This window comes from Opisthocomus hoazin, chromosome 16 (assembly GCF_030867145.1).
Source record: "Opisthocomus hoazin isolate bOpiHoa1 chromosome 16, bOpiHoa1.hap1, whole genome shotgun sequence".
In the NCBI taxonomy this organism is placed as follows: Eukaryota; Metazoa; Chordata; class Aves; order Opisthocomiformes; family Opisthocomidae; genus Opisthocomus; species Opisthocomus hoazin.
In genome coordinates this window covers 13,491,939-13,510,784 of record NC_134429.1, presented here as the reverse complement: position 1 = coordinate 13,510,784, position 18,846 = coordinate 13,491,939, and the positions used below count along the sequence as shown (strand labels likewise).

At 41.9% G+C, this 18,846-nt stretch overlaps 2 protein-coding genes across 6 annotated transcripts in view; one reads left to right on the top strand and one right to left on the bottom strand.

Annotated features, from left to right (window-relative positions):
* The first annotated feature begins 1,188 nt into the window (after nt 1-1,188).
* Nucleotides 1,189-6,130, top strand: LOC104333028 (chymotrypsin-like elastase family member 2A). The gene is made up of 8 exons (XM_075437486.1): nt 1,189-1,231; nt 1,794-1,882; nt 2,464-2,561; nt 3,545-3,673; nt 4,443-4,579; nt 5,119-5,264; nt 5,398-5,550; nt 6,113-6,130. The coding sequence occupies exons 1-8, from the start codon at nt 1,189-1,191 to the stop codon at nt 6,128-6,130; spliced, it is 813 nt and encodes a 270-aa protein (XP_075293601.1).
* CLCN6 (chloride voltage-gated channel 6) overlaps nt 3,506-18,846 on the bottom strand; it is a 69,758-nt gene continuing 54,417 nt past the window's right edge. Inside the window, exons 25-28 of one of the 5 annotated variants that reach the window (XR_012765700.1) lie at nt 9,593-9,699; nt 6,415-6,839; nt 5,016-5,194; nt 3,506-3,591 (exon numbers count right to left, since the gene is read on the bottom strand). The gene's annotated coding sequence lies outside the window, so the exon portion shown is untranslated. The remainder of the gene's footprint in view (nt 3,592-5,015; nt 5,195-6,414; nt 6,840-9,592; nt 9,700-18,846) is intronic. The other 4 variants (XR_012765702.1, XR_012765703.1, XR_012765699.1 and 1 more) reach the window with 4 other exon arrangements.

The window sequence follows — 18,846 nt, the reverse complement described above, 5'->3', positions numbered from 1 at the left end:
CACCTCTGGTTACAGAACTGGCATTCTGATATTTGTTACCATTCTAACAAGTTTGGTCTCTATGCGTGACCTGGCTTATGGGATAGAGATGTTTGTTTTTTAAATAACCAGTAACAGTCTTTCAGGTGAAGGGTAGACGAATGGAAACGTGACAGAGGATGGAAAATTCCCATAGTACAAAAAAAAAAAAAAAGGAAGAAAGAGGCACAAGGGTAAGTATTGATATCAAGTCATTGATCTCAGATGTCCAGTAATGAATTAGGACACTTTCTTTTGTGGCAGCAGCTCTGTAGTGGTCTAAATGCCTGCTCTTGCCTGGTTTGTCCTACTAGTGAAAACCGTTTACCCTTTTTCATTAACAAGCTCACACTGCATTATACCACAGGTCAGCATGCTGATTTGGGGTGTAAAAACACACATTTGCAATGCTACAGGAATCCTGTTCTCTTCCAGGGATGTGTTACAGATCTAACAATTAAAGGTAAACTGGAAAGAAATGAAGTCTGGCTCACCGCGCTACACCAGCATTTCTCCGTCATCATGGACAGCTGGTTCTTTGTATCGCTTGAAGCATCTTCCACTTCAAAGTGATGACAGCTTGTTTTATTGGAGAAGTATGGCATGCTAAAACACATGCAGCTTGATCTAGAAGAGAAGATACAGGTTTGCAGTCAGTACAAAGTGGTAGTTGCCATTCAGTCATAAAAGCCAGAATAAAATAAAATTTCAAGCAATCATAGACTCATACAATAATTAAGGTTGGAAGGGGGCCTCCAGAGATCGTCTAATCTAACCCTGCTGACATGACTGAATCTATCACTGTCTGAATATATCAGGCACCGTTACTGCTGACATGTCAAGTGTTAGAATAATTAATTTAACATTTTCCTTCTGAAAACACCTTTGTGATGAACTTGCAAGGCAACAGGAAAGCAAACAGCTGCTACAGGTAATATGCAACTCAGTCAAAATTTTTTTTAACCGAGTTGTTTATACAGCCTGGATCCAAGGTCCATCTAAAGTAGGCTCTTTTAGGCACTTGTGCATGTAAAAAATTATCCCACAATTACAGAATTTTCCACTGGTATCAGAATAGCACTGAATTTTAAGTGCTGTGTCCCAGAGATAAACGATAGCATATAAAATGGCTTGCAAAGCAAAGCTTGCATCATACAGCTAACTGGCATCATGCTTGGAGTCCTCTTTGCTGTGCTGACTCTGGCAGCTGCAGGTACGTACCCAATTTCAGGATTAGCTTTAAAGGAAAAACAAATTAAAAATCTAACAGCAACTTTCCTTTTTTTGGGGGGGAAATTAGACACTGCAACATTGCCGAAAGAGATACAGCATAGGCAGTTAATTTAAAAGTTCTTTCAAAACAGTAACTAGGTGCTGCTGTGCTATTCTGTTCTTATTACAGGGGCTCGATTAGAATTACTGCTCTCAGCCTTTAGCAAATTCAGTTATTTTACTTAGCTTGAATACACTAAAATACAATTAATCTATGTCAAATTGTTGCATTGGCTAGCACCTGCATCTCAGTTGACACATGAGAATTTGGTTAAGCTGACTTGATTTGATTATCTGTCAGAAAAATGAAACAATTCAAACAGGCTTTATATAACATTGGTCAGTTGACTGATGGCTGTATCTTCGCATTAAATCACAGCCTATATTTGTACCTTGCAATGTTTTGTACAAACACAGTCTATATTTAAGAAAAAAACCCCCTCTCAGACATTTTGTTAAACTTCCTATTTTTAAAACACACATTCTATTCGTATGTCTTCTAGTCTTTGGCTGCGGGGTTCCTGCCTACCCCCCCCTTGTGTCTAGAGTTGTTGGAGGGGAAGATGCAAGACCATACAGCTGGCCCTGGCAGGTTAGTCGCTTTGTGCTTTCCCTGGAACGATTTGGGTTGTGCTACCCTCACACAACACAGCTGAACAAAACCAGGTTTTATATTTCATTTGATGCATCTTGCCTGGCATATCTTAGGTTTTGAATATTACATTCTGATCAATCCCAAAGTTTCCAGTCTTTTTAAGAAACCTCTGAATGTGCCACCCTCTTGCTAGTTATGTAGGCTTTTGTGTTCTTTCAGTAGTCTTGGCACTATCCCATATTTAAGCACGAAGACACTGAAATTCAGAGGAGCATACAATGCTTACTGGAGCATAGTTGTACATGGAGTTAAAAAATACATTTCTGAAGCAAATGAAATGCTCTATTTGGGCCAGGCTTAGTGAGAACTTTGGAAGAAACAACATTTAAAAAAAAATCAAGCTTTTGGATCATAGGGAAGGAGGGAAACCTTTTCTGTGGCCAGGAGTTGGAAACTTGTTACTTAAAAGCCTCCCACCATCTTCCAGCAGCAAGTTGTGTTCTGGTTGCAGGAAGAAAGTGCAACAATGAAAAATCAGTAAGCAAAAATCTGAGCCTTACTTGATACATTGATCCTAGGCCTCCCTTCAATACAGTTCAAGTGGTAAATGGCACCACACCTGTGGAGGAATCCTCATCGCAACCAACTGGGTGATGACAGCTGCACACTGCATCAGGTAAATAACGGAATTAAAGTCTGTACCCAGGAAGCAGTGCATGACCAGAGATAGATTAAGCAAAACTGTATTAATGCCAGTTCTCCCTTTCCCAGTTAAGATCTCCAAGTTTCACATCATATCTTTTGATTATAACTAATAGGCCAGAAGAAGAATGACACCTTTTCATTTTTTAAAAATAAAAGTAGAAGGGAACCCCACACACACAATTACCAGAATTATATACTCATAGTTTTCTGTAAATAACTTCAAATATCATTATGATTTCAAGTTGCTATTAAAATTCCACTCCGTTGCCTGTTCTATAATACATGTAGGAGTGAGATCCGCAGATTAGCTAATCAGTCCACTCCCTGAAGAAATAATCACAAATGTTTTGAATATACCCGTCATTTTCAGTAAGCTCTTCGTATTATGGGCCAGTAATCAGGTACAGCTATCCCCTTTCATCATTAAAACTGTTTCCACAAACACAACCCCATTTTGGTTTGGTAGCATATGTCCTTGAATGTGTACCTAGAGTTCTTGGTTACCATAACACTAAGTTGTAGAAAACATCGTAACATGAAATAAGCAGGATTTGCTACATATTATTATTATTATTATAAATTCTACATATCTATCACACAGCTGTTTATCAGCGAAGCTGTTTATCACTGTCAAAAAAGCAGTCCATATTGTTCACCTCATTGAAGAATACGAGCTGAATCCTGCAAAGATTGGAGGCATCTTGAGTTTGTTAACAAAGCCTTAAGCAGGAGTTGACAGGACGGCTAGGAGATGAAACGATTATTAAGCTCAGCACACAATGCTTTGTCCTTAGCAAATCAGTCAGACATTGGCTCACCTCCAGACAAATCGTATGTGATGTGAGATTACAGTCTTAGGATATTCTTACTGAGTATCTCAGGTGGCAAAGACACAGATGCCTAAGCAGCAAGCCAGCAGCTGCATAACTGAATGTTTGTCCTTTTCTTGCCCAGTTCTTCTAAGACTTATCGAGTATTTCTTGGAAAATACAACCTAGAAACTGAAGAAGAAGGATCAATTGCACTTTCTCCAGAAAAAATAGTTGTGAACGAGAACTGGAATTCACAGAGTGTTGCAAATGGGTAAGTTGGTGGCAAGTATTTTTTCAGTTATTAGATGCAGGGCAAAAATCAAACTGCCTGAATCCCACCCACCCCAAGTTGTGGCAGCTAAATGCATAAATGTTTAGGGCCTCCTGTTACAGGTTACAGTGGTACTTCTAAATGTTTGCTCATAGATGAGACTTGAATGTCCAGTTTGTACCTTTCCTCCTCAAGAGAAGATAAAGAATTTTCAATATTAATTACTTATTGATTAGTTGTATTTTCAGACACCAGTTTGCACGCTCATGCTTTGGTGGAAAGCTGTTCTATGCAATGATTTATTAATTTATACAACAGACTTTGAAGCCTTCCTATGCACAGCACACAGAGTATTATTGATCAATGGTATTCATATCTTTGTTGCTCAAGGACTCCTATGTCCTGCTGCAGGCTAAGGGCACTAGTGAACAAATCTCCTCAGTTTCCAGGTCCTTGGAGTTAGTCCTAACACATGCTTGGTTTTGCTGAAAAGAACCTATAAAAGGCAATTTACAGAAAGCTGCCAACAGGAAAGTGTACAGTTCTTCAGGGAACAGTTTTCCAGTCCATGGATTTCCCCACTACTTTGAGGGTGGAGGAATCTTTACTGTTTATGTACTGGCCTCCTTGCTCCCTTGCATCTCTTTTGAATAGGCCAAGTACTGTATAACTGCTAAGTATGCATGCTACTGTGTCTTAATCTATTTGCAAACCTCTTCACCCCTTCCCTTTCTCTTCCTCACTCTCAAATGTGTGCATATGACCACAGGTATGACATTGCTTTGATCAAGCTCACTGAACACGTTACCTTAAGTGACCACATTCAGCTGGCCTGCCTCCCCACTGCAGGAAGCATCCTATCATCCGACACTGCCTGCTACGTGACAGGATGGGGAAGACTGCAGAGTAAGTACTTGGACATTTGCAAAACTGTGGAACAGAATCTTTCAGTACTGCCTTCTCCTTTGGATTGATTGGAAGAAGGCTGTTGATGGTGCTCAAGATCCCCTCAGCCTCAATGTAGTGAGGCAGTTTATCAGGCACCACTTCACTCACACAATACAATTTTTTCCCTGCCTTTTAAGTTTATTTAGCTTGTAATGGGGCGAGTAATGCACTAGAGGGCCCCGTACTAAGCTTTTAGAAGCTATTGTAAGACAAATGTTAACAGCGTGCAGACTGGGGAATTTGCTAACCCTAACATACCTCACTGAGTAACTGTTCTCTAACAATGAGACATTTTTAAATGGAACACAAATTATTAATAAGTTAAGGCCTAATATATATATATATATATATATATATATATATATAAGAACAGAGCCCCTATGGAGTTTCTCACCTGGAGAAAGTACTCTGATACTGGGAGAAACTTAACAATGCAGCTTTGTTCTTCCCTCAGTGCCAGCTGGTACCATGACTCCTTTGCCTCTATTCCCTCCCAGCAAATGGAGCTCTTCCAGATGACCTGCAGCAAGGCCTTTTGCTGGTGGTGGATTATGCAACTTGTTCGAAGTCTTCCTGGTGGGGAAGCACAGTGAAACGCTCCATGGTTTGCGCTGGTGGGGATGGAATCACCTCCAGTTGTAATGTGAGTCCAGAGAACACTGCTCTTAGGGCTTGGTTTCAGACACAAACAGGCCTGATGGGAAGGAAAGCTTAAAAACCCACAGAGGAGCCATTCACACTATGACTGCCATTAACTGTGTGCCTCTTCCTCCCAGGGGGACTCTGGTGGCCCACTGAACTGCCAGGCTGCTGATGGCAAGTGGGAAGTGCACGGTATCGTCAGCTTTGGCTCTTCTCTCGGCTGCAACTACTATCACAAGCCTTCTGTCTTCACTCGGGTCTCTGCTTACAATAGCTGGATCCAGCAGGTAAGGTTCTAGGTATTGCTGCTAGAGAATACAGACACTCAGCTATTTCTGAGGTTCTCTCTGACTGGGATTTCTGCCACCTGCTTGGGGAGCTGTATCACTTTTGATTCAAACGCTACTTTACACACAAGTAACCGCTGCAGACAAGCCCTTACCAGTGCAAAAGCAATCTCTGTAGCAAAAGTAAAGTATCCACTTCTTAAAGTTATCCAAATTATTTTCACTTTTAAATAAGTCTCAGTGTTTAGGAACGCATTCTCCCTTTATACTAGGAGCTATATTTATAGTCATAAAGATTTTACTGGTATGACTTCAGAACTAATTACTCAAATTTGTATTCATCAATATCACTGATTGTTGCAATTGCATCCTAGCAGGCAGTGCATGCTGCTCAAGCCTCGAACATAAATTCTTTTTTAATTTTGTATAAACTTTAATCTAAAAAGTGAGAAGCAGAAATCTTATTTCAGTTATTTAAATCCTGCATCTTGACTGCAACATATACTATTCATAAATTCTGGGTCTCATGATCTGATTTTTCACTTGTTTTACATTTTTGTAGGTTATGGCAAGCAACTAATCCAAAGAGAACTGGATGATAGGCGCCAAGAAGGAAAACAGTTGGAATAAAGTCATAATTGCGACACCTTTGATCACAAAGTGCTGGAAAATTATGCTTTTAACAACACGAGTATTATACCTAACCATACTGCAATAAACACCATTTTTTGCACCATGAAAAAAAAATGCGTCCCTGTTACTACTTGTGTATTGTTGGGACCAGAGCCTGTATTTAGTGATCATGCTGGAGACCTTTTACCACCCTTCCCCTGCCTTGGGCTGGAGCTTGCTACCCTCACTCACCTGGGGGAAGCCGTGAGCCTGCTGCGAGTAGGCTGGGCAGCGGGCAGAGTCAGAGAGCCACAGGATCAACTCCGGGGGGGCAGGGGGTGTGAAGAGGCACAGGCAGGGCTGCAGGCAGCAGGCATGCAGCAGTCGGGACCCCAGCTCTGCGAGCGGGAATCACCAGAGCACGCAGGGGCAATGCCTAACAGGAAGGCAGCACGGGTGCGAGTGGGTTCACACAGGTGAGTGTGGGAGCGCTGCAAAATGCTTTTACAGAGAGGTTTTTAAACACCCCAGGATCTTGTGACCTGGCAAGGGAAAGGAAAAAAAACCCCACGGTGAGTGCCAGCAGGGTCTCTGCAGACCTACCTCCTTCATGTCCCCATTGCTCGTTTTTAAGTCATTCGGATGCCAGGTGAAGACCTCTCAGCTGTCACTGTTGGCTGACACAGACATAAATGCAAATTTTTTGCAAAGCACAAGCAGAATCACCACCTTTTAGCCTAGTACTACGTAAAGCCCCTATTTATACTTCTTTCATTGTAATAAAAGGTAGGCAATATCAAATCAAGGTGGATTTTTGTTGTGTTTTTCTTCTCCCTCCTGGTACATATTTAGGTGGATTTGAGAGTAAAATGATTGATTAAAAACAGAGGACAAGTGACTCAGAGGTAAGTGGTAGACAGAGTAAGGAAAAGATTGGAAGTTCGTTGCGAGAACAGAAATGCATCTAGGTTGAGAGAAATTTTTCTAGGCTTGCGGTTCCTTTCAGTCAGACATTTTGCAGTTGTCACATTTGGATTGAAAAGAAATATATATATTATTAAACTTAAATTGTATTGAACAAATAAGAGAAAGCATGGCTGTTTATGATCTTTGTGGACTGTACTTTTATTACTTTTCTTCTACTTCCCAACAATTGACCACCATTCTGCTGCAAAAAGTCCAGCAGGAATTTGTTTTGTGTAATATCAGCCTCTGCTGAGAAATAGCAGGCTTTATTGGGTTTTTATTTATCTTATTAGAAATGTAATTTCACCTATCTGAAAGAGCAGGGGATCCGAGGAGGGCTTTTTTCCATCATCTCTGCTATGTAGAGAAAAAGAAAAACAAGACAGAAAAAAAAAGACTGAGCTGAATGGACTGATCAGCAACCCAGTCCCCTGGTTTGTTCTTTATCAGTGGAAAGAAGGGTTGCCCAGTTATTCAGGAGTTGCCAGCTTCAGCATAACATCCCTAATTGTTTTCATGAGTATCATTAATGTAAGATTGTAAATGTTTGATTAATAGTTCTGAAAATGAAAATCATTAAATGTTACTTTGCTGTATGGAGCATGGTGTCAATTATGTGCAGCATGAAAGAGCAGGATAGAAAAGGTAATCATGAAGCTTGAAAGTAAATATTGGATATGTATATGCTTCGGTAAAAACTGAAACAAAACTGAAATTTGATTCATTCTCCTTTTGAAATATTTAGACAATATTGTGGAAACGACTAAGCTGATTTGAAGACATCAGCACAAATTATTCATCACCTGGAAATTCCTATTAAGAACAAATTCTAAAAGTTTGATTCAAAAGTTTGATTGAAAAAATTCAACAGTTCCTGTTTGTGATCTCTGAAATAAGTAACCCATCTTTTCATGGCCTTCTTTAATATTTGGATAGAAGTACCACAGCGAATAAAGCCTAAAGCAAATTATTTTATCAGTCTTAACACTCACAGAAAACCTGTATGATTTCATTCATGTGTATCTGCAGCTCTGATCGTGTCATGGAAACAGTCTCTTTACTACACGTTTTCTTTTAAAATAAAATGTCAGGTGGAACAAAATATAATAAAATATGTCTTTCAATAACATTCAGCTAGCATATGATCCCTGTACTTTGCTTCAGAACTCATGTGAATTGTTAAATATCACTACTAGCTCCAGTTATGTTTTCCAGAGTTGCAAGAAACACCTCAGAGATCAGACATCCCCACTCTTTTTTTTTATTATTATTTTTATTTTCTTTTTTTTTTTTTTTTTCCCCAGACGTTCTGCCTCCTCCAACGCTGGTGGTAGAAAAACAGTTCAAAAGATTTTGACAGCATGCCTGGTCTCCCTCTGCAGCCTCCTTGGAGCCATTTCTTTTGATTTGAGCAACAGCTTGGAAATACGGAGCAACACAGGGAAAGCCCTTCAGGAACTTGTCTCCTGTGAAAACCTTTGGGCTGCTCGCCTCATCTATCTCCTGCAGGAAGAAAGGCACAGCTGGCTGCTCCCCGCAGCAGACAAGAGGAATAGATCATTTCATGCTCAGCTATGGGGGAATTTAAACTCCCTCTGCAAGGCAAGTGAAGCAGAACTGTACTGTAAGAATTGCCAGTGCAAGAAGGAGAAAATATCTATTTGTAGATTTTACATCATTGACATGAGACAAAAATTAAATAGCACAGGGGGTACTGAAGCCAGCCAGCTGCTCTCCACAGTGATCTCTGAACTGCTGGAGCGTGTTAGTAATCCCCATGAAGACCTCAAAGCTATGAGATACAATCCTGACTGGGCAGACATAGTAGCTTTTAAACTCGTCCTTCGAATAAGAGAAGCCATGCTTAAAGCTCACTTAATGCCAGCTTCTACAAGCTTTCAAACAACATTGCATCAATTTTTTTCCCTTCTGAACTATGCTATCTTCTCATCAGAGAGTGTACACACGTGCTGGATGGATAACAACAATCTATCACTTTATTTCACACACTACGGAGGAATCTCTTTTTTCACCCCATTCCTGGGCTCAGACGAATTTGTGTCCACTGAAGCCTTGGTAAAGGGACTGGACTACGTACAGCACTGCCTACTGCAGAAGGGACAGGAAAAGCTCATCAAGAAATCTAAAGAAATCCTGTCCACAATGAGCCTTAAGATCAGTCTGTTAGTGATAGCCTGCCTTATTTACCCCATAATCCTGATGTCCTTCAAGCAAACAACAGATTGGATACACAATTATGCCAGGAACCTGAAGGAAAAGACAGAGGACTTGAAAAGGGAGAGGCAGCTAGCTGAGGACCTCTTACACCAGATGTTGCCAAAATCTGTGGCCAAGCAGCTAAGAAAATGCCAAAAAGTTGAGGCAGAAAACTATGATCAGGTTAGCAAATGGAAAGGATGTTGTCAACAAGGACAGAAAAGTATTCACCTAAAAAAGCACCTACCTTGCCACCATGTTGAGGAATCTGGTTTTGCACCCATAGTTGAGCGTGGATGGAAATCCAAATAGGCATGATGGGTTTTGGAAAGCGCTGTGCAGTGTGCCATAAAGCTGGTGGGGAAGGAAGAAAAGCTGAACTTTTCAGAAATGTAGCTTTAGGTGTCAAAGATCCTATATCAGCAAGTTATCTTCTTTGGGTTAAAAGCCTATTCATGAGAGCCAGTCAGCATCATTAGACCATGAGTACACAGGAGCAACAAATGAGTTTCCTCTTTGTAAAACGGGAAGAATCACAAAAAAACAAGATAGGAAAAATCCTGCCTGTACTTGTCAGTATGATTCCATAAACATGACTGAAAAGAGCATCAGACTTAGAGAAGGATGAGAGGGATGGATGATCTCGTAGCCCAAGTGTGTAACTGTAATGAAGCCTGTCGCCATAAAAACGAGGGCAGGGTTGGGGCAGGCACCCGTTTATTTGCAGCTCTGCCTCACATGCATGCTGCTGTCAATGCTGAATTTAGCAGCTGTGCTACCTAGTCTGCAGCACAAATCCTCATGCTACAGTAACTGCAATTCTATTCAGTCTTTTTCCCTTGGATGCTCTGTTACTTTCAACTGTGAAACACAATAATAAATATTTGCATTTAATTTGTAGGTGTCATTATCAAAATAGCAACCTGTAATTGCACAATTAATTATAATTCACAATAGTCATGACATCAAAAGTAGCTGAACCAAGGCAGAGAGTGAAAAGGTGGCTCTTCCAGATTAATTGGTATTACCAAGGATGAACTGCAGAACAATTTTACTCTAAACACTAACAAAGTTCAGGCAGCACAGAGAAGAAACAATTTTTTTCCAACAGCTGTAACACACATTTCCCTTCCTCAACTCAGTTATTACAGTTTCTGTTGTTCTACCTTTTATAAATCTGATTTTTTCACACAGTGAATTTCTCTGTAAATTACTTGATCATAACAAAGATAAACATAATTTCAAGAGAAACAAAATCCAGTTAATATTTCCTGATTCAACAAGGGCAGAGGCAGCAACTGAGTTTTTATTTTGCTGTTTGTTCAGATACCTTGTTTTGATCTCTACCAGTTTACATCACTTTAAAAATCAGGCCCTACTTCTGTAAGTAATCACTGCTGTTGATCACTGCTCACAAGATTCAAAGCATTTGACTTTCAGTCTCCCATCTAGCACAAGGCATTCAGAGAAGTGCAGTTGATAAAATTGTGTTTAGCTCCAAAGTTTATCTGTCAAAGTAATAGAGAATAACTCAGAGCCAGAGCTTGTTAATTTGGGATTGTATCTATTCAGTTCTGCAACCTTTGTTCTACGTGCAGCCTGTGCCTTAGGCTGTTCTGCTCAGAATTTCACAAATCCCCAAACTCTTCAAAGGCTCTGCCACTGTTGCCTTGAGACCTTAGCTTCACACTTTCCTTCTCCCTGTGACAGGTGACTATCTTTTTCTCGGACATCGTGGGGTTCACAAGCATTGCTGCCTCCTGTACTCCCTTGCAAGTTGTTGAGATGCTCAACAATCTGTACATCTGCTTTGACAGCAGGATTGAGTCTTATGATGTTTACAAGGTGAGTGCAAACCTGCAGGCAAGGAATATGGAAGTTGCCGAAATCTTTTTTACTTGGTTCCCTAGCGAATATCAAATACACCAGGTCAGCTGGCAAAAAGCCATGAAATCCCAGACCCACCATCACACAGGGACTACACCACAGCTTGGCAAGTGGTGGACAGCTGAGATATATTTTATTTTGATCCCCTTTTGAAAAAAAAAAAAAAAAAGCTTATCGTCTGCCAGTTAGTGATACCTGCCCCTTCCCATCAGGTGGAAACCATTGGTGATGCCTACATGGTAGCAAGCGGCCTGCCAGAGAGGAATGGCACCAGACATGCTGATGAGATTGCCAAAATGTCTCTGGATCTGGTGGCAGCAGTTCGTCAGGTTGTGATCCCTCATATGCCAATGGGCAGACTGCAGCTGCGGGCTGGGATACATACAGGTACATGGGCTGAGGTGGAGACATGAGAAAAAGAGAATAAGACACAGACTAACTGTGTGAGGAGAAAAGAATTCCGCATTTCTGTACGAGCCATTCACTCATGAGTATTTCTCCTGGTTCCAGCAGTAACAGTGGGACGAAATGACTTTTGCTTGCATCAGCGTTGAAAGGGCTGTGAAACAATTTAGTGCTGGCAAAGTGCATCTTCCCCTGATACCAGCACCAATTAGCTACAGCTAATCAAATGGTGACTTCTCCCCTTAAGTAAATACTGTGCAGCCAGGCCCTAGGTGCACTGAGTATTCCCAATTCCTATTGCTCTCCGAGGATCCAGAGTGACTAGCAAAGGTGTCTGCATTTGGCATCTTCCTGTACTTTTTCCACATGTTTCTTAACAGGCCCTTTCTGCCTTGTATTTTCTCAGGACCATGTGTAGCTGGAGTTGTGGGGTACAAAATGCCTCGGTATTGCCTTTTTGGGGACACGGTAAACACAGCCTCCCGCATGGAGTCCACCAGCTTGCGTAAGCAACTCGGGCACAATCTGTGTGTTCCTCACACGCCGGTCAGGCCCACACGTGCACTCTACGTCTCTCAGATGCTGCAGTGAAAGGGAAACCCCTGATTCCCCCTCACACTGGGCACTGCCAAGTGTGAAGTAAAGTTCACACAGGAGAAGGAGCATTCTCTGCAGCATATCCCAGGCTAGAGAACTAATTAGCATAGATCTGAAGAACTAGCACATGCATGACCTGCAGTCCCCACTATTCCTGTACGTGTACCAGTTAACAAATTAGCAAGGGAAACTCTTGTGTATTCATACGGGCAAGTAGAGTTACATCCCTTATATCATTTCTGGAAAGTGATTGGAAATAAGAGGAGAAAGAAGGTGATAAAAGCCAAATAGCAGAAGGTAAGCGAAGTTTGATTTTAAAGGACTTTAACACAAAAGGCATTAGGTAGAAACACCACGGCTACATAGCAGCAGGCAGTGCATGTTTTCTTTTATGCTGCCTCTGCTACCAATGCCACCTATTTTTACTGCTGTACAATGCTGTTGTGCAGAGATACCCGGTGCAGCACTGCAGAGTCATGTCAATTGGTCTGTTAACCTGCCAAACTGCTTCTATGTTTTAGCTGACATCTGTGTACAGTGTTGCTGAGTCCTCAACAAGGCACCTTCCCCTTTGTGCTTCTTCCTCAGCTTGCCCTTCTCCAAAGGGGAGGTGGAAGCACTGGGCTGATATAGCAGGAGGGCTGGTGTGTGGTTTCTGGGAATAGGGGAATCCTTCTTTTCTAATGCTCTGTTCTGAATCCTAGCGCAGAAGATCCATATCAGTTCTGCTACATATGATGCCCTTCTCACAGATGATGCATATGAAATTGAACCGAGAGGAGAAATTGAAGTCAAGGTAACAGCTTTTCTATAAATTTCCAACAGTAAAGGCATTTAACGAGATATGATAGATTTGGCCATTGCTCTTCTGTGAATTGCAAGTCAATTTTTAACCATGGCCCTGAGGCTCTTTTTGCTAATTCCGCTGGAAGTGGCTATCCATTACTTCTCCTAATCGATGCAGAAGTGTTACTGTGTGTACTTTGAAACACAGCTGCTATGTCTACACCTGCACAGCACCACATGCATTGGGGTGAAAACATAAGGACTCCATGACAGACACATGGATATAAGGCTGATTTTAAACCCTTAGCAATACTGCCAGTGATCAGCAAGGCCTTCTTCTGAACTGAGAGAATTATTAGCACCCAAGCCACATACAAATTACAATTCTTTCTCCAAACAGCAGCCACTTATGAGAGAAGAAGTGATAACAAATGCAGTACAGGTAGTAGCCCTGGGTACAGTGATTTGCTGCTCTCCTTCATATCCCATCAAAACTGCTGTTCTCTGCTCTCTCCTTTTTCTTGTCCCAGGGCAAAGGCAAAATGAAAACCTATTGGCTTCTTGGTAACAGGAACTACAGTGTCCAAAATGACAGCCTGGTGTGTCACTGGAATCCAGAAATCTCCAAGAAAAAGAAGATGGAAAGTAGCCAGGGCTCTGTCCAACAAGTAAGGAGGTGAAGGTTTAGGAGGGTGAGATTTCCTAGATAATGAGCCATTCGCTAAGGGCTAAGACATGTAGAACTTGCGTCTTTGTCCTGCAAGTAGAGGGCTCTGCTGCATGCAAATACAAGCTCTAATGTGTGTTCCTCTCTGTCCCTAGAGCAGTGCAGACACTGCAGGAGCAGCACTGGTGGTGCAGAGCCCTGCGATACCCTGGGATGAGCTGAGCCCTGACAGTCACACTCCAGGGAGTTCCAGACCAGCCTGGACCCCTGAGAGTGCCCATGGCCTGAGCCAGGAGCAGAGGAATGGCTTTCATCAAAACTCCTTCCAGGAGAACCCCACTTCACTGGGCTTGCCTGCTTTCAGGGAAGGTGACAAAGGTGCCAGTTTAGAACACCAGGCACAGCTTGGAGACCATGGTACTAAAGCAACATGGAAAAGTGAGTGTCTCCCAGGTTTTGTAGACGAGATGTCACAGGATAAGAAATAATTGGACTGCTCCAGGCACACACATTTCTTTTAAATAACATTCTCTTTTTGTTCTTAGCCAAAATTCACATTTTTACCTAGAAGGTTTACTTGGGAACCTAAAATAACAACAAAAATTTAGAAGGATGTCTCTAAACAAGGAGAAGCTATGAACATGCAGGTAGAGTTCCATGAGGAGTACGAGTGGTAGGTAAAAGATGTCCAGCAATGTGACACTCTTCACTCCAGTAAAGCTATTGTAGATTTATATTTGTAGGTGATGCACAATCTAGCCATTGAAGTCAAAACACAGTGAGGACTCTCAGAGCCTGAGCCAGCTTATTTCAAGCTAGCCAGTACATCTCTCCAGTAAACTATTGCTTGCAAGGCACGTATAACTGTAGATAGTAGGAGAGGGAGTAACCAGACCCTGATGGAGAAGAGATTAACTCTTTTTGATCATTGTTTTAGAGATACAAATGAAGTGTGAATAACATTAAATTACTTCTCCACTACAGAGTAATCTCCTCTCCATACATGTATTTTTTGCCCTTATCCAATCACCAGGTGGGTTGACGGCGAGCCAAAGATTCAGTCTAGCTGTATGGAAGGCGTTAGAAGGACAAGCTATTTCTCCCATCAAATCGTAATTTGCTTTTCTTTCTCTGTTGGAGGAAAAGATGCCCCTGCAGTGATGAGAAGAGCATAGTAAATTCTTGTTCTATGTATGACTCGGAAAAATCAAAACAAACTGAATTACTTCCTGACATTGACAATTAGTAACTCTACACGGAATTAAATTCATTGGTAAGTGGGCTGCACATATGATTAACTCTATCCTGCTAGCTGCATTCTTTAAGCAATTCCAGAATGAGGGAACCATTCTGACGGGAACAGAAGCACGAGTGTGGGGGAGAGGGTTGGCCTGTCTCCTCTCCCAGTCAACAGGTTCATGCAGAGCATTACTACTGCATAAAAGAAATATCTTAGCAGATCAAAGTTCTTTTTTTAGGGAGGGAAGGCAGTGCTTAATGGTTGCAAAAGGCAACCAAGATAAAGGTATGTATTTAAGAAGAAATCAAGCTTGGAACGCTGCAACTGGTCTTTAATTTTTTTTGCCAAAATAAAAGTAGCTTTATAAGCTGTAAAGGAAGTTGGTCGGTGTATCTCTTTGTCATTCACTTGGCTAATAAGAACAACTGAAAAACCTCATGTAAGTTGTCTCCTTACAGAATGAAAGCCAAGAGCTGCTCCCTTCAGTCAGCTCAGAGAAAGTCACTGTAGCAGTGTCTCTGTGGCTCTACACAAAGCAAGCGTAGCCTGAGGTGATTAGGTCAACTTGCTCTCAAGGGCTGGGGATCTTCGAAGGTCAGCTAAAGAACTACTTGGTCTTGCTGATAAAAAAGCCAAAACTGGAGGCTGAACTATTAATGATAAATCTAATATGCCTGTTTCTACACGAAGCAGAATGAATCACAGAACTAACTCTATCAGTAGTGTCTTAGGCATCAACATCAGATGTTATTCTAAAAACACATTCACCAGTTCAGGCAAGAATTACTTCAAGCAAACTCAGTGGTTCAACTCCTGTAGGATTTTGCTTCAATGATCACAATAGTCGCTCCAGTCTCACAACTTAAGCAAAATATCTTGTTAGCTTTTTATATCTCAAGCACAACTTCCCTTCCCAGATCTCAGAATTTTTCTACATGAAATATTTACATGGGTGCAAATACAATTTTATTTCTGTTAAAAGATATCTGCAAGCATGTGGTTAAGATTTTCGCATTAAGGTATCTGGTAAGTTGCTCCAATACTTTCACACCAAAGAAAACAAATGTAAATCATATTACAGCAAGCTGCATCACAGAAAGCCATGAGGAATACAAATCAAACACGTCAAAAAAGCCCCTCTTTTTAAAGTCAGTCTCTTGAAACCAAGGGGACAGTGGTGTGTTGCTTTTTTTAAATACTCCTTGATGGTATTGCTGGAGATGTGCAGAAGGTGCACAGGCATGCTCACATAGCATTAAACAAATACACAATCACATGTACTCAAAACCACATATATAAATCCAGGTTGATGCCCAGTGTGGATACTGAAATGCTGGAATCCTTTCATCTGGTTCCCGTCAGCACTCAGCCAGTGGGATCAAACGTGGGGAAGAAAGAGGGGACAGAGATAAATGTTGTTGAAGAGCCATGATTTTCAAGTCAGTGAAAGAAAATGCCTCAGGTGCACAGATCCACTCACAAGCAGGCATGAAAGGAACACCACCGGGGAGATGGCGATGGACAGCTGGGTACCGCAGGGCAGCTCAGAGCCCAGGAGCCCCATGCTGTCTCTAATTGTTATGAAAATCCTGGGTCAAGATCAGAGGCAAATTATTTGCATAGAAAATTGAGCCTGTTCTGATCTTCAGAGGCTTCAATGTGGATGTTTCATTTAGAAAATGTAGAAAATGGCCCTGTGTGCTTGACGATAGACAGCAATTAGTGTTTATTAACGAAGCGTGCTTTGGTTTAACTCTGAACAATCCCTCTCCAGAGCAGAAGTAGTGATAAGCTGCTTTCTATGCATTTTGACAATGCTTTGATACAGCAGCTTGGTTTCCAAAGATTCTTGGGCTGTCTCTGCCTAACATACAAAAAAGCTTAGAGTGGATGAAGGCTGAGGCTGTACCAGATCAGCTGGCCTAACTCCGAGACTGACTTTTGGTAAGATGAAACATTTTCTGGACTGAAAATCTGGGTCTGGATCAGACTAACACAAAATCTCAAGTTTATTCTATGATGGGATAGTGGATTTCAACCTAGTGAAAGGTACAGAGACGTACCTTTGACTAGACAAATCCTGTAGGGATAAAAACAGTTTCCATTTTTTAATTTGACATACAAACTGAGTTTCTCCATAGCATCCCCTGAGCATCACTCAAAGGTTACATTTCATTTCCATGAAGATCTCACGGATTCTTTTAGCCATCCCGCACCAAGCATACTGCTGAGTTACATGGAATGCAGAGTCTGGAAAATCAAGCTGTCCTGGTCCTCTCAGCAGATCTAGAAACAAGAACGTCTGTTTCCCCCCTCAGCCAGCCTGTTCACATTTGAATTCGTACAAGGCCAGAGCAGGGCGGTACGATAACCAGCACTTTCCTAGACTGAACGCCAGGTGTCATTACAGACCTGCCTCGTAAGTGGTGCAGACAGTCCTTTAAGCACCCTTTTGGGCTGCCAAGAGAAGACTGGACTCTAGTCCCACACACCCTTTGTCACAAGCAGTGAAAGGAGAAGGGAATGTCATTGAGTTGCCACAGCATTTTCCTCTTGAGATGGAGGACAGCAGGGCAAAACAAGTCTTTGAAGACCAGGCATTAAATGGGAAAATGCCTTTGAAATCAGAGAGCAGGTAAAAAGAGAGGCAGACTAATAAGATGAAATAGATAATAGCATATATCCTGGAGTATTTGTCAGCTTCTAGCTGTTCCTCATTCCAAAACCCACTCTGACAACGACTGTTCCCTACTCTCACACATTCCAGGACAGTTTAGATGGTCTCCGTGGCCCAGATGCAGAAATGGAAGCCAAAAAAATCAAGGCTGAGCACTTGATTCTGCTAATAACTTGTTCAATTACCTCCAGTGAGTTATCTAATTAGTAGGCTCTGCACTGCTTTTCAGGGTGTTAAGAAGTTTGTAATTAAAGGCACACATCAAAATGAGAGGGGAGTGGGAAGCTAGAAACAAAAATAGTTCATTGAAATTAATCATTTTGACAAAGTTCTTGCCAGTGACGTTTCAAACATCCTGGATGATACTGCTGGAGAAAGAGAACAAAAGCTATCCCAGACTGTGCAGCACTCGGGGTAATTCAGGTGCTCACCCAGAATGGAGAAGTCCTGCTCCCCAAGTCCCTTCTGTCCTTCCCTTAACGTGCTGGTGTATTTCCAGCTCCTGCTGGGATGCTCAGTGCATGAAGCCCTACTGCCACTTTGGTTCTCACTCATTAAAGCCCAGCTGGAGCCAGGTGCCAAGCATTTGGCCTTTAGAGTATTCAGTAACACCAACCACTTTGCACTCACTTTATATGAGCCAACAGTATTTTTAGTCCCCAGCTGAATGATGGCAAGCTGGGAAGCTCCCCTGGCTAACAGTCTCACACCCTGCACAGGCTAGGCCATACACCCAGCGACCCTGGCAAACCCCAGGGTGACAATCTCAGGGGCTATTGTTCTTTGTCTCATGTGCCTGCTTTCAGTACTACTCAGAAAAGGCCCCATGCATAAGTCAGCCGGGAATTCATTTGGATCCCCAAAGGCTTTTTGCCTTTTCCTATTTATCCTCCAGGACATGGTGCATTGGAGACTGCAGGGAGTCCATTAGCTGATCAACTGACCTGCCAGTACAAGGAGCTGCTTCATTAGCAGGTGTAAAGGAACATAAGGGGTGTGCATGTCACTCCCAAGAGAGCAACATAAAGACAACAGCTGCCAGAAAACATTTTTTCCTTTCCTATTTAGAGAGTTCTTTAAAGACATGGCTTTTTACTCTGCTAATTAAAAACAGCAGTTCAGGCTTGCATTGATCCTTCATACAAGAGCTCACATGTTCAAGCTCATGGAAACAGCAAAAGGCAGGAGCATAAAAGCCCAGTTATTTTATGGAGTTTGTGCTCCTTGTCCTCATTTCACAGT

Coding starts and splice junctions, on each gene's coding strand:
- LOC104333028 (XM_075437486.1), top strand. CDS start 1,189: ATGCTTGGAGTCCTCTTTGCTGTGCTGACTCTGGCAGCTGCAG. Junction 3,674..4,442: donor TCACAGAGTGTTGCAAATGG/GTAAGTTGGTGG, acceptor ATATGACCACAG/GTATGACATTGCTTTGATCA. Junction 4,580..5,118: donor AGGATGGGGAAGACTGCAGA/GTAAGTACTTGG, acceptor ATTCCCTCCCAG/CAAATGGAGCTCTTCCAGAT.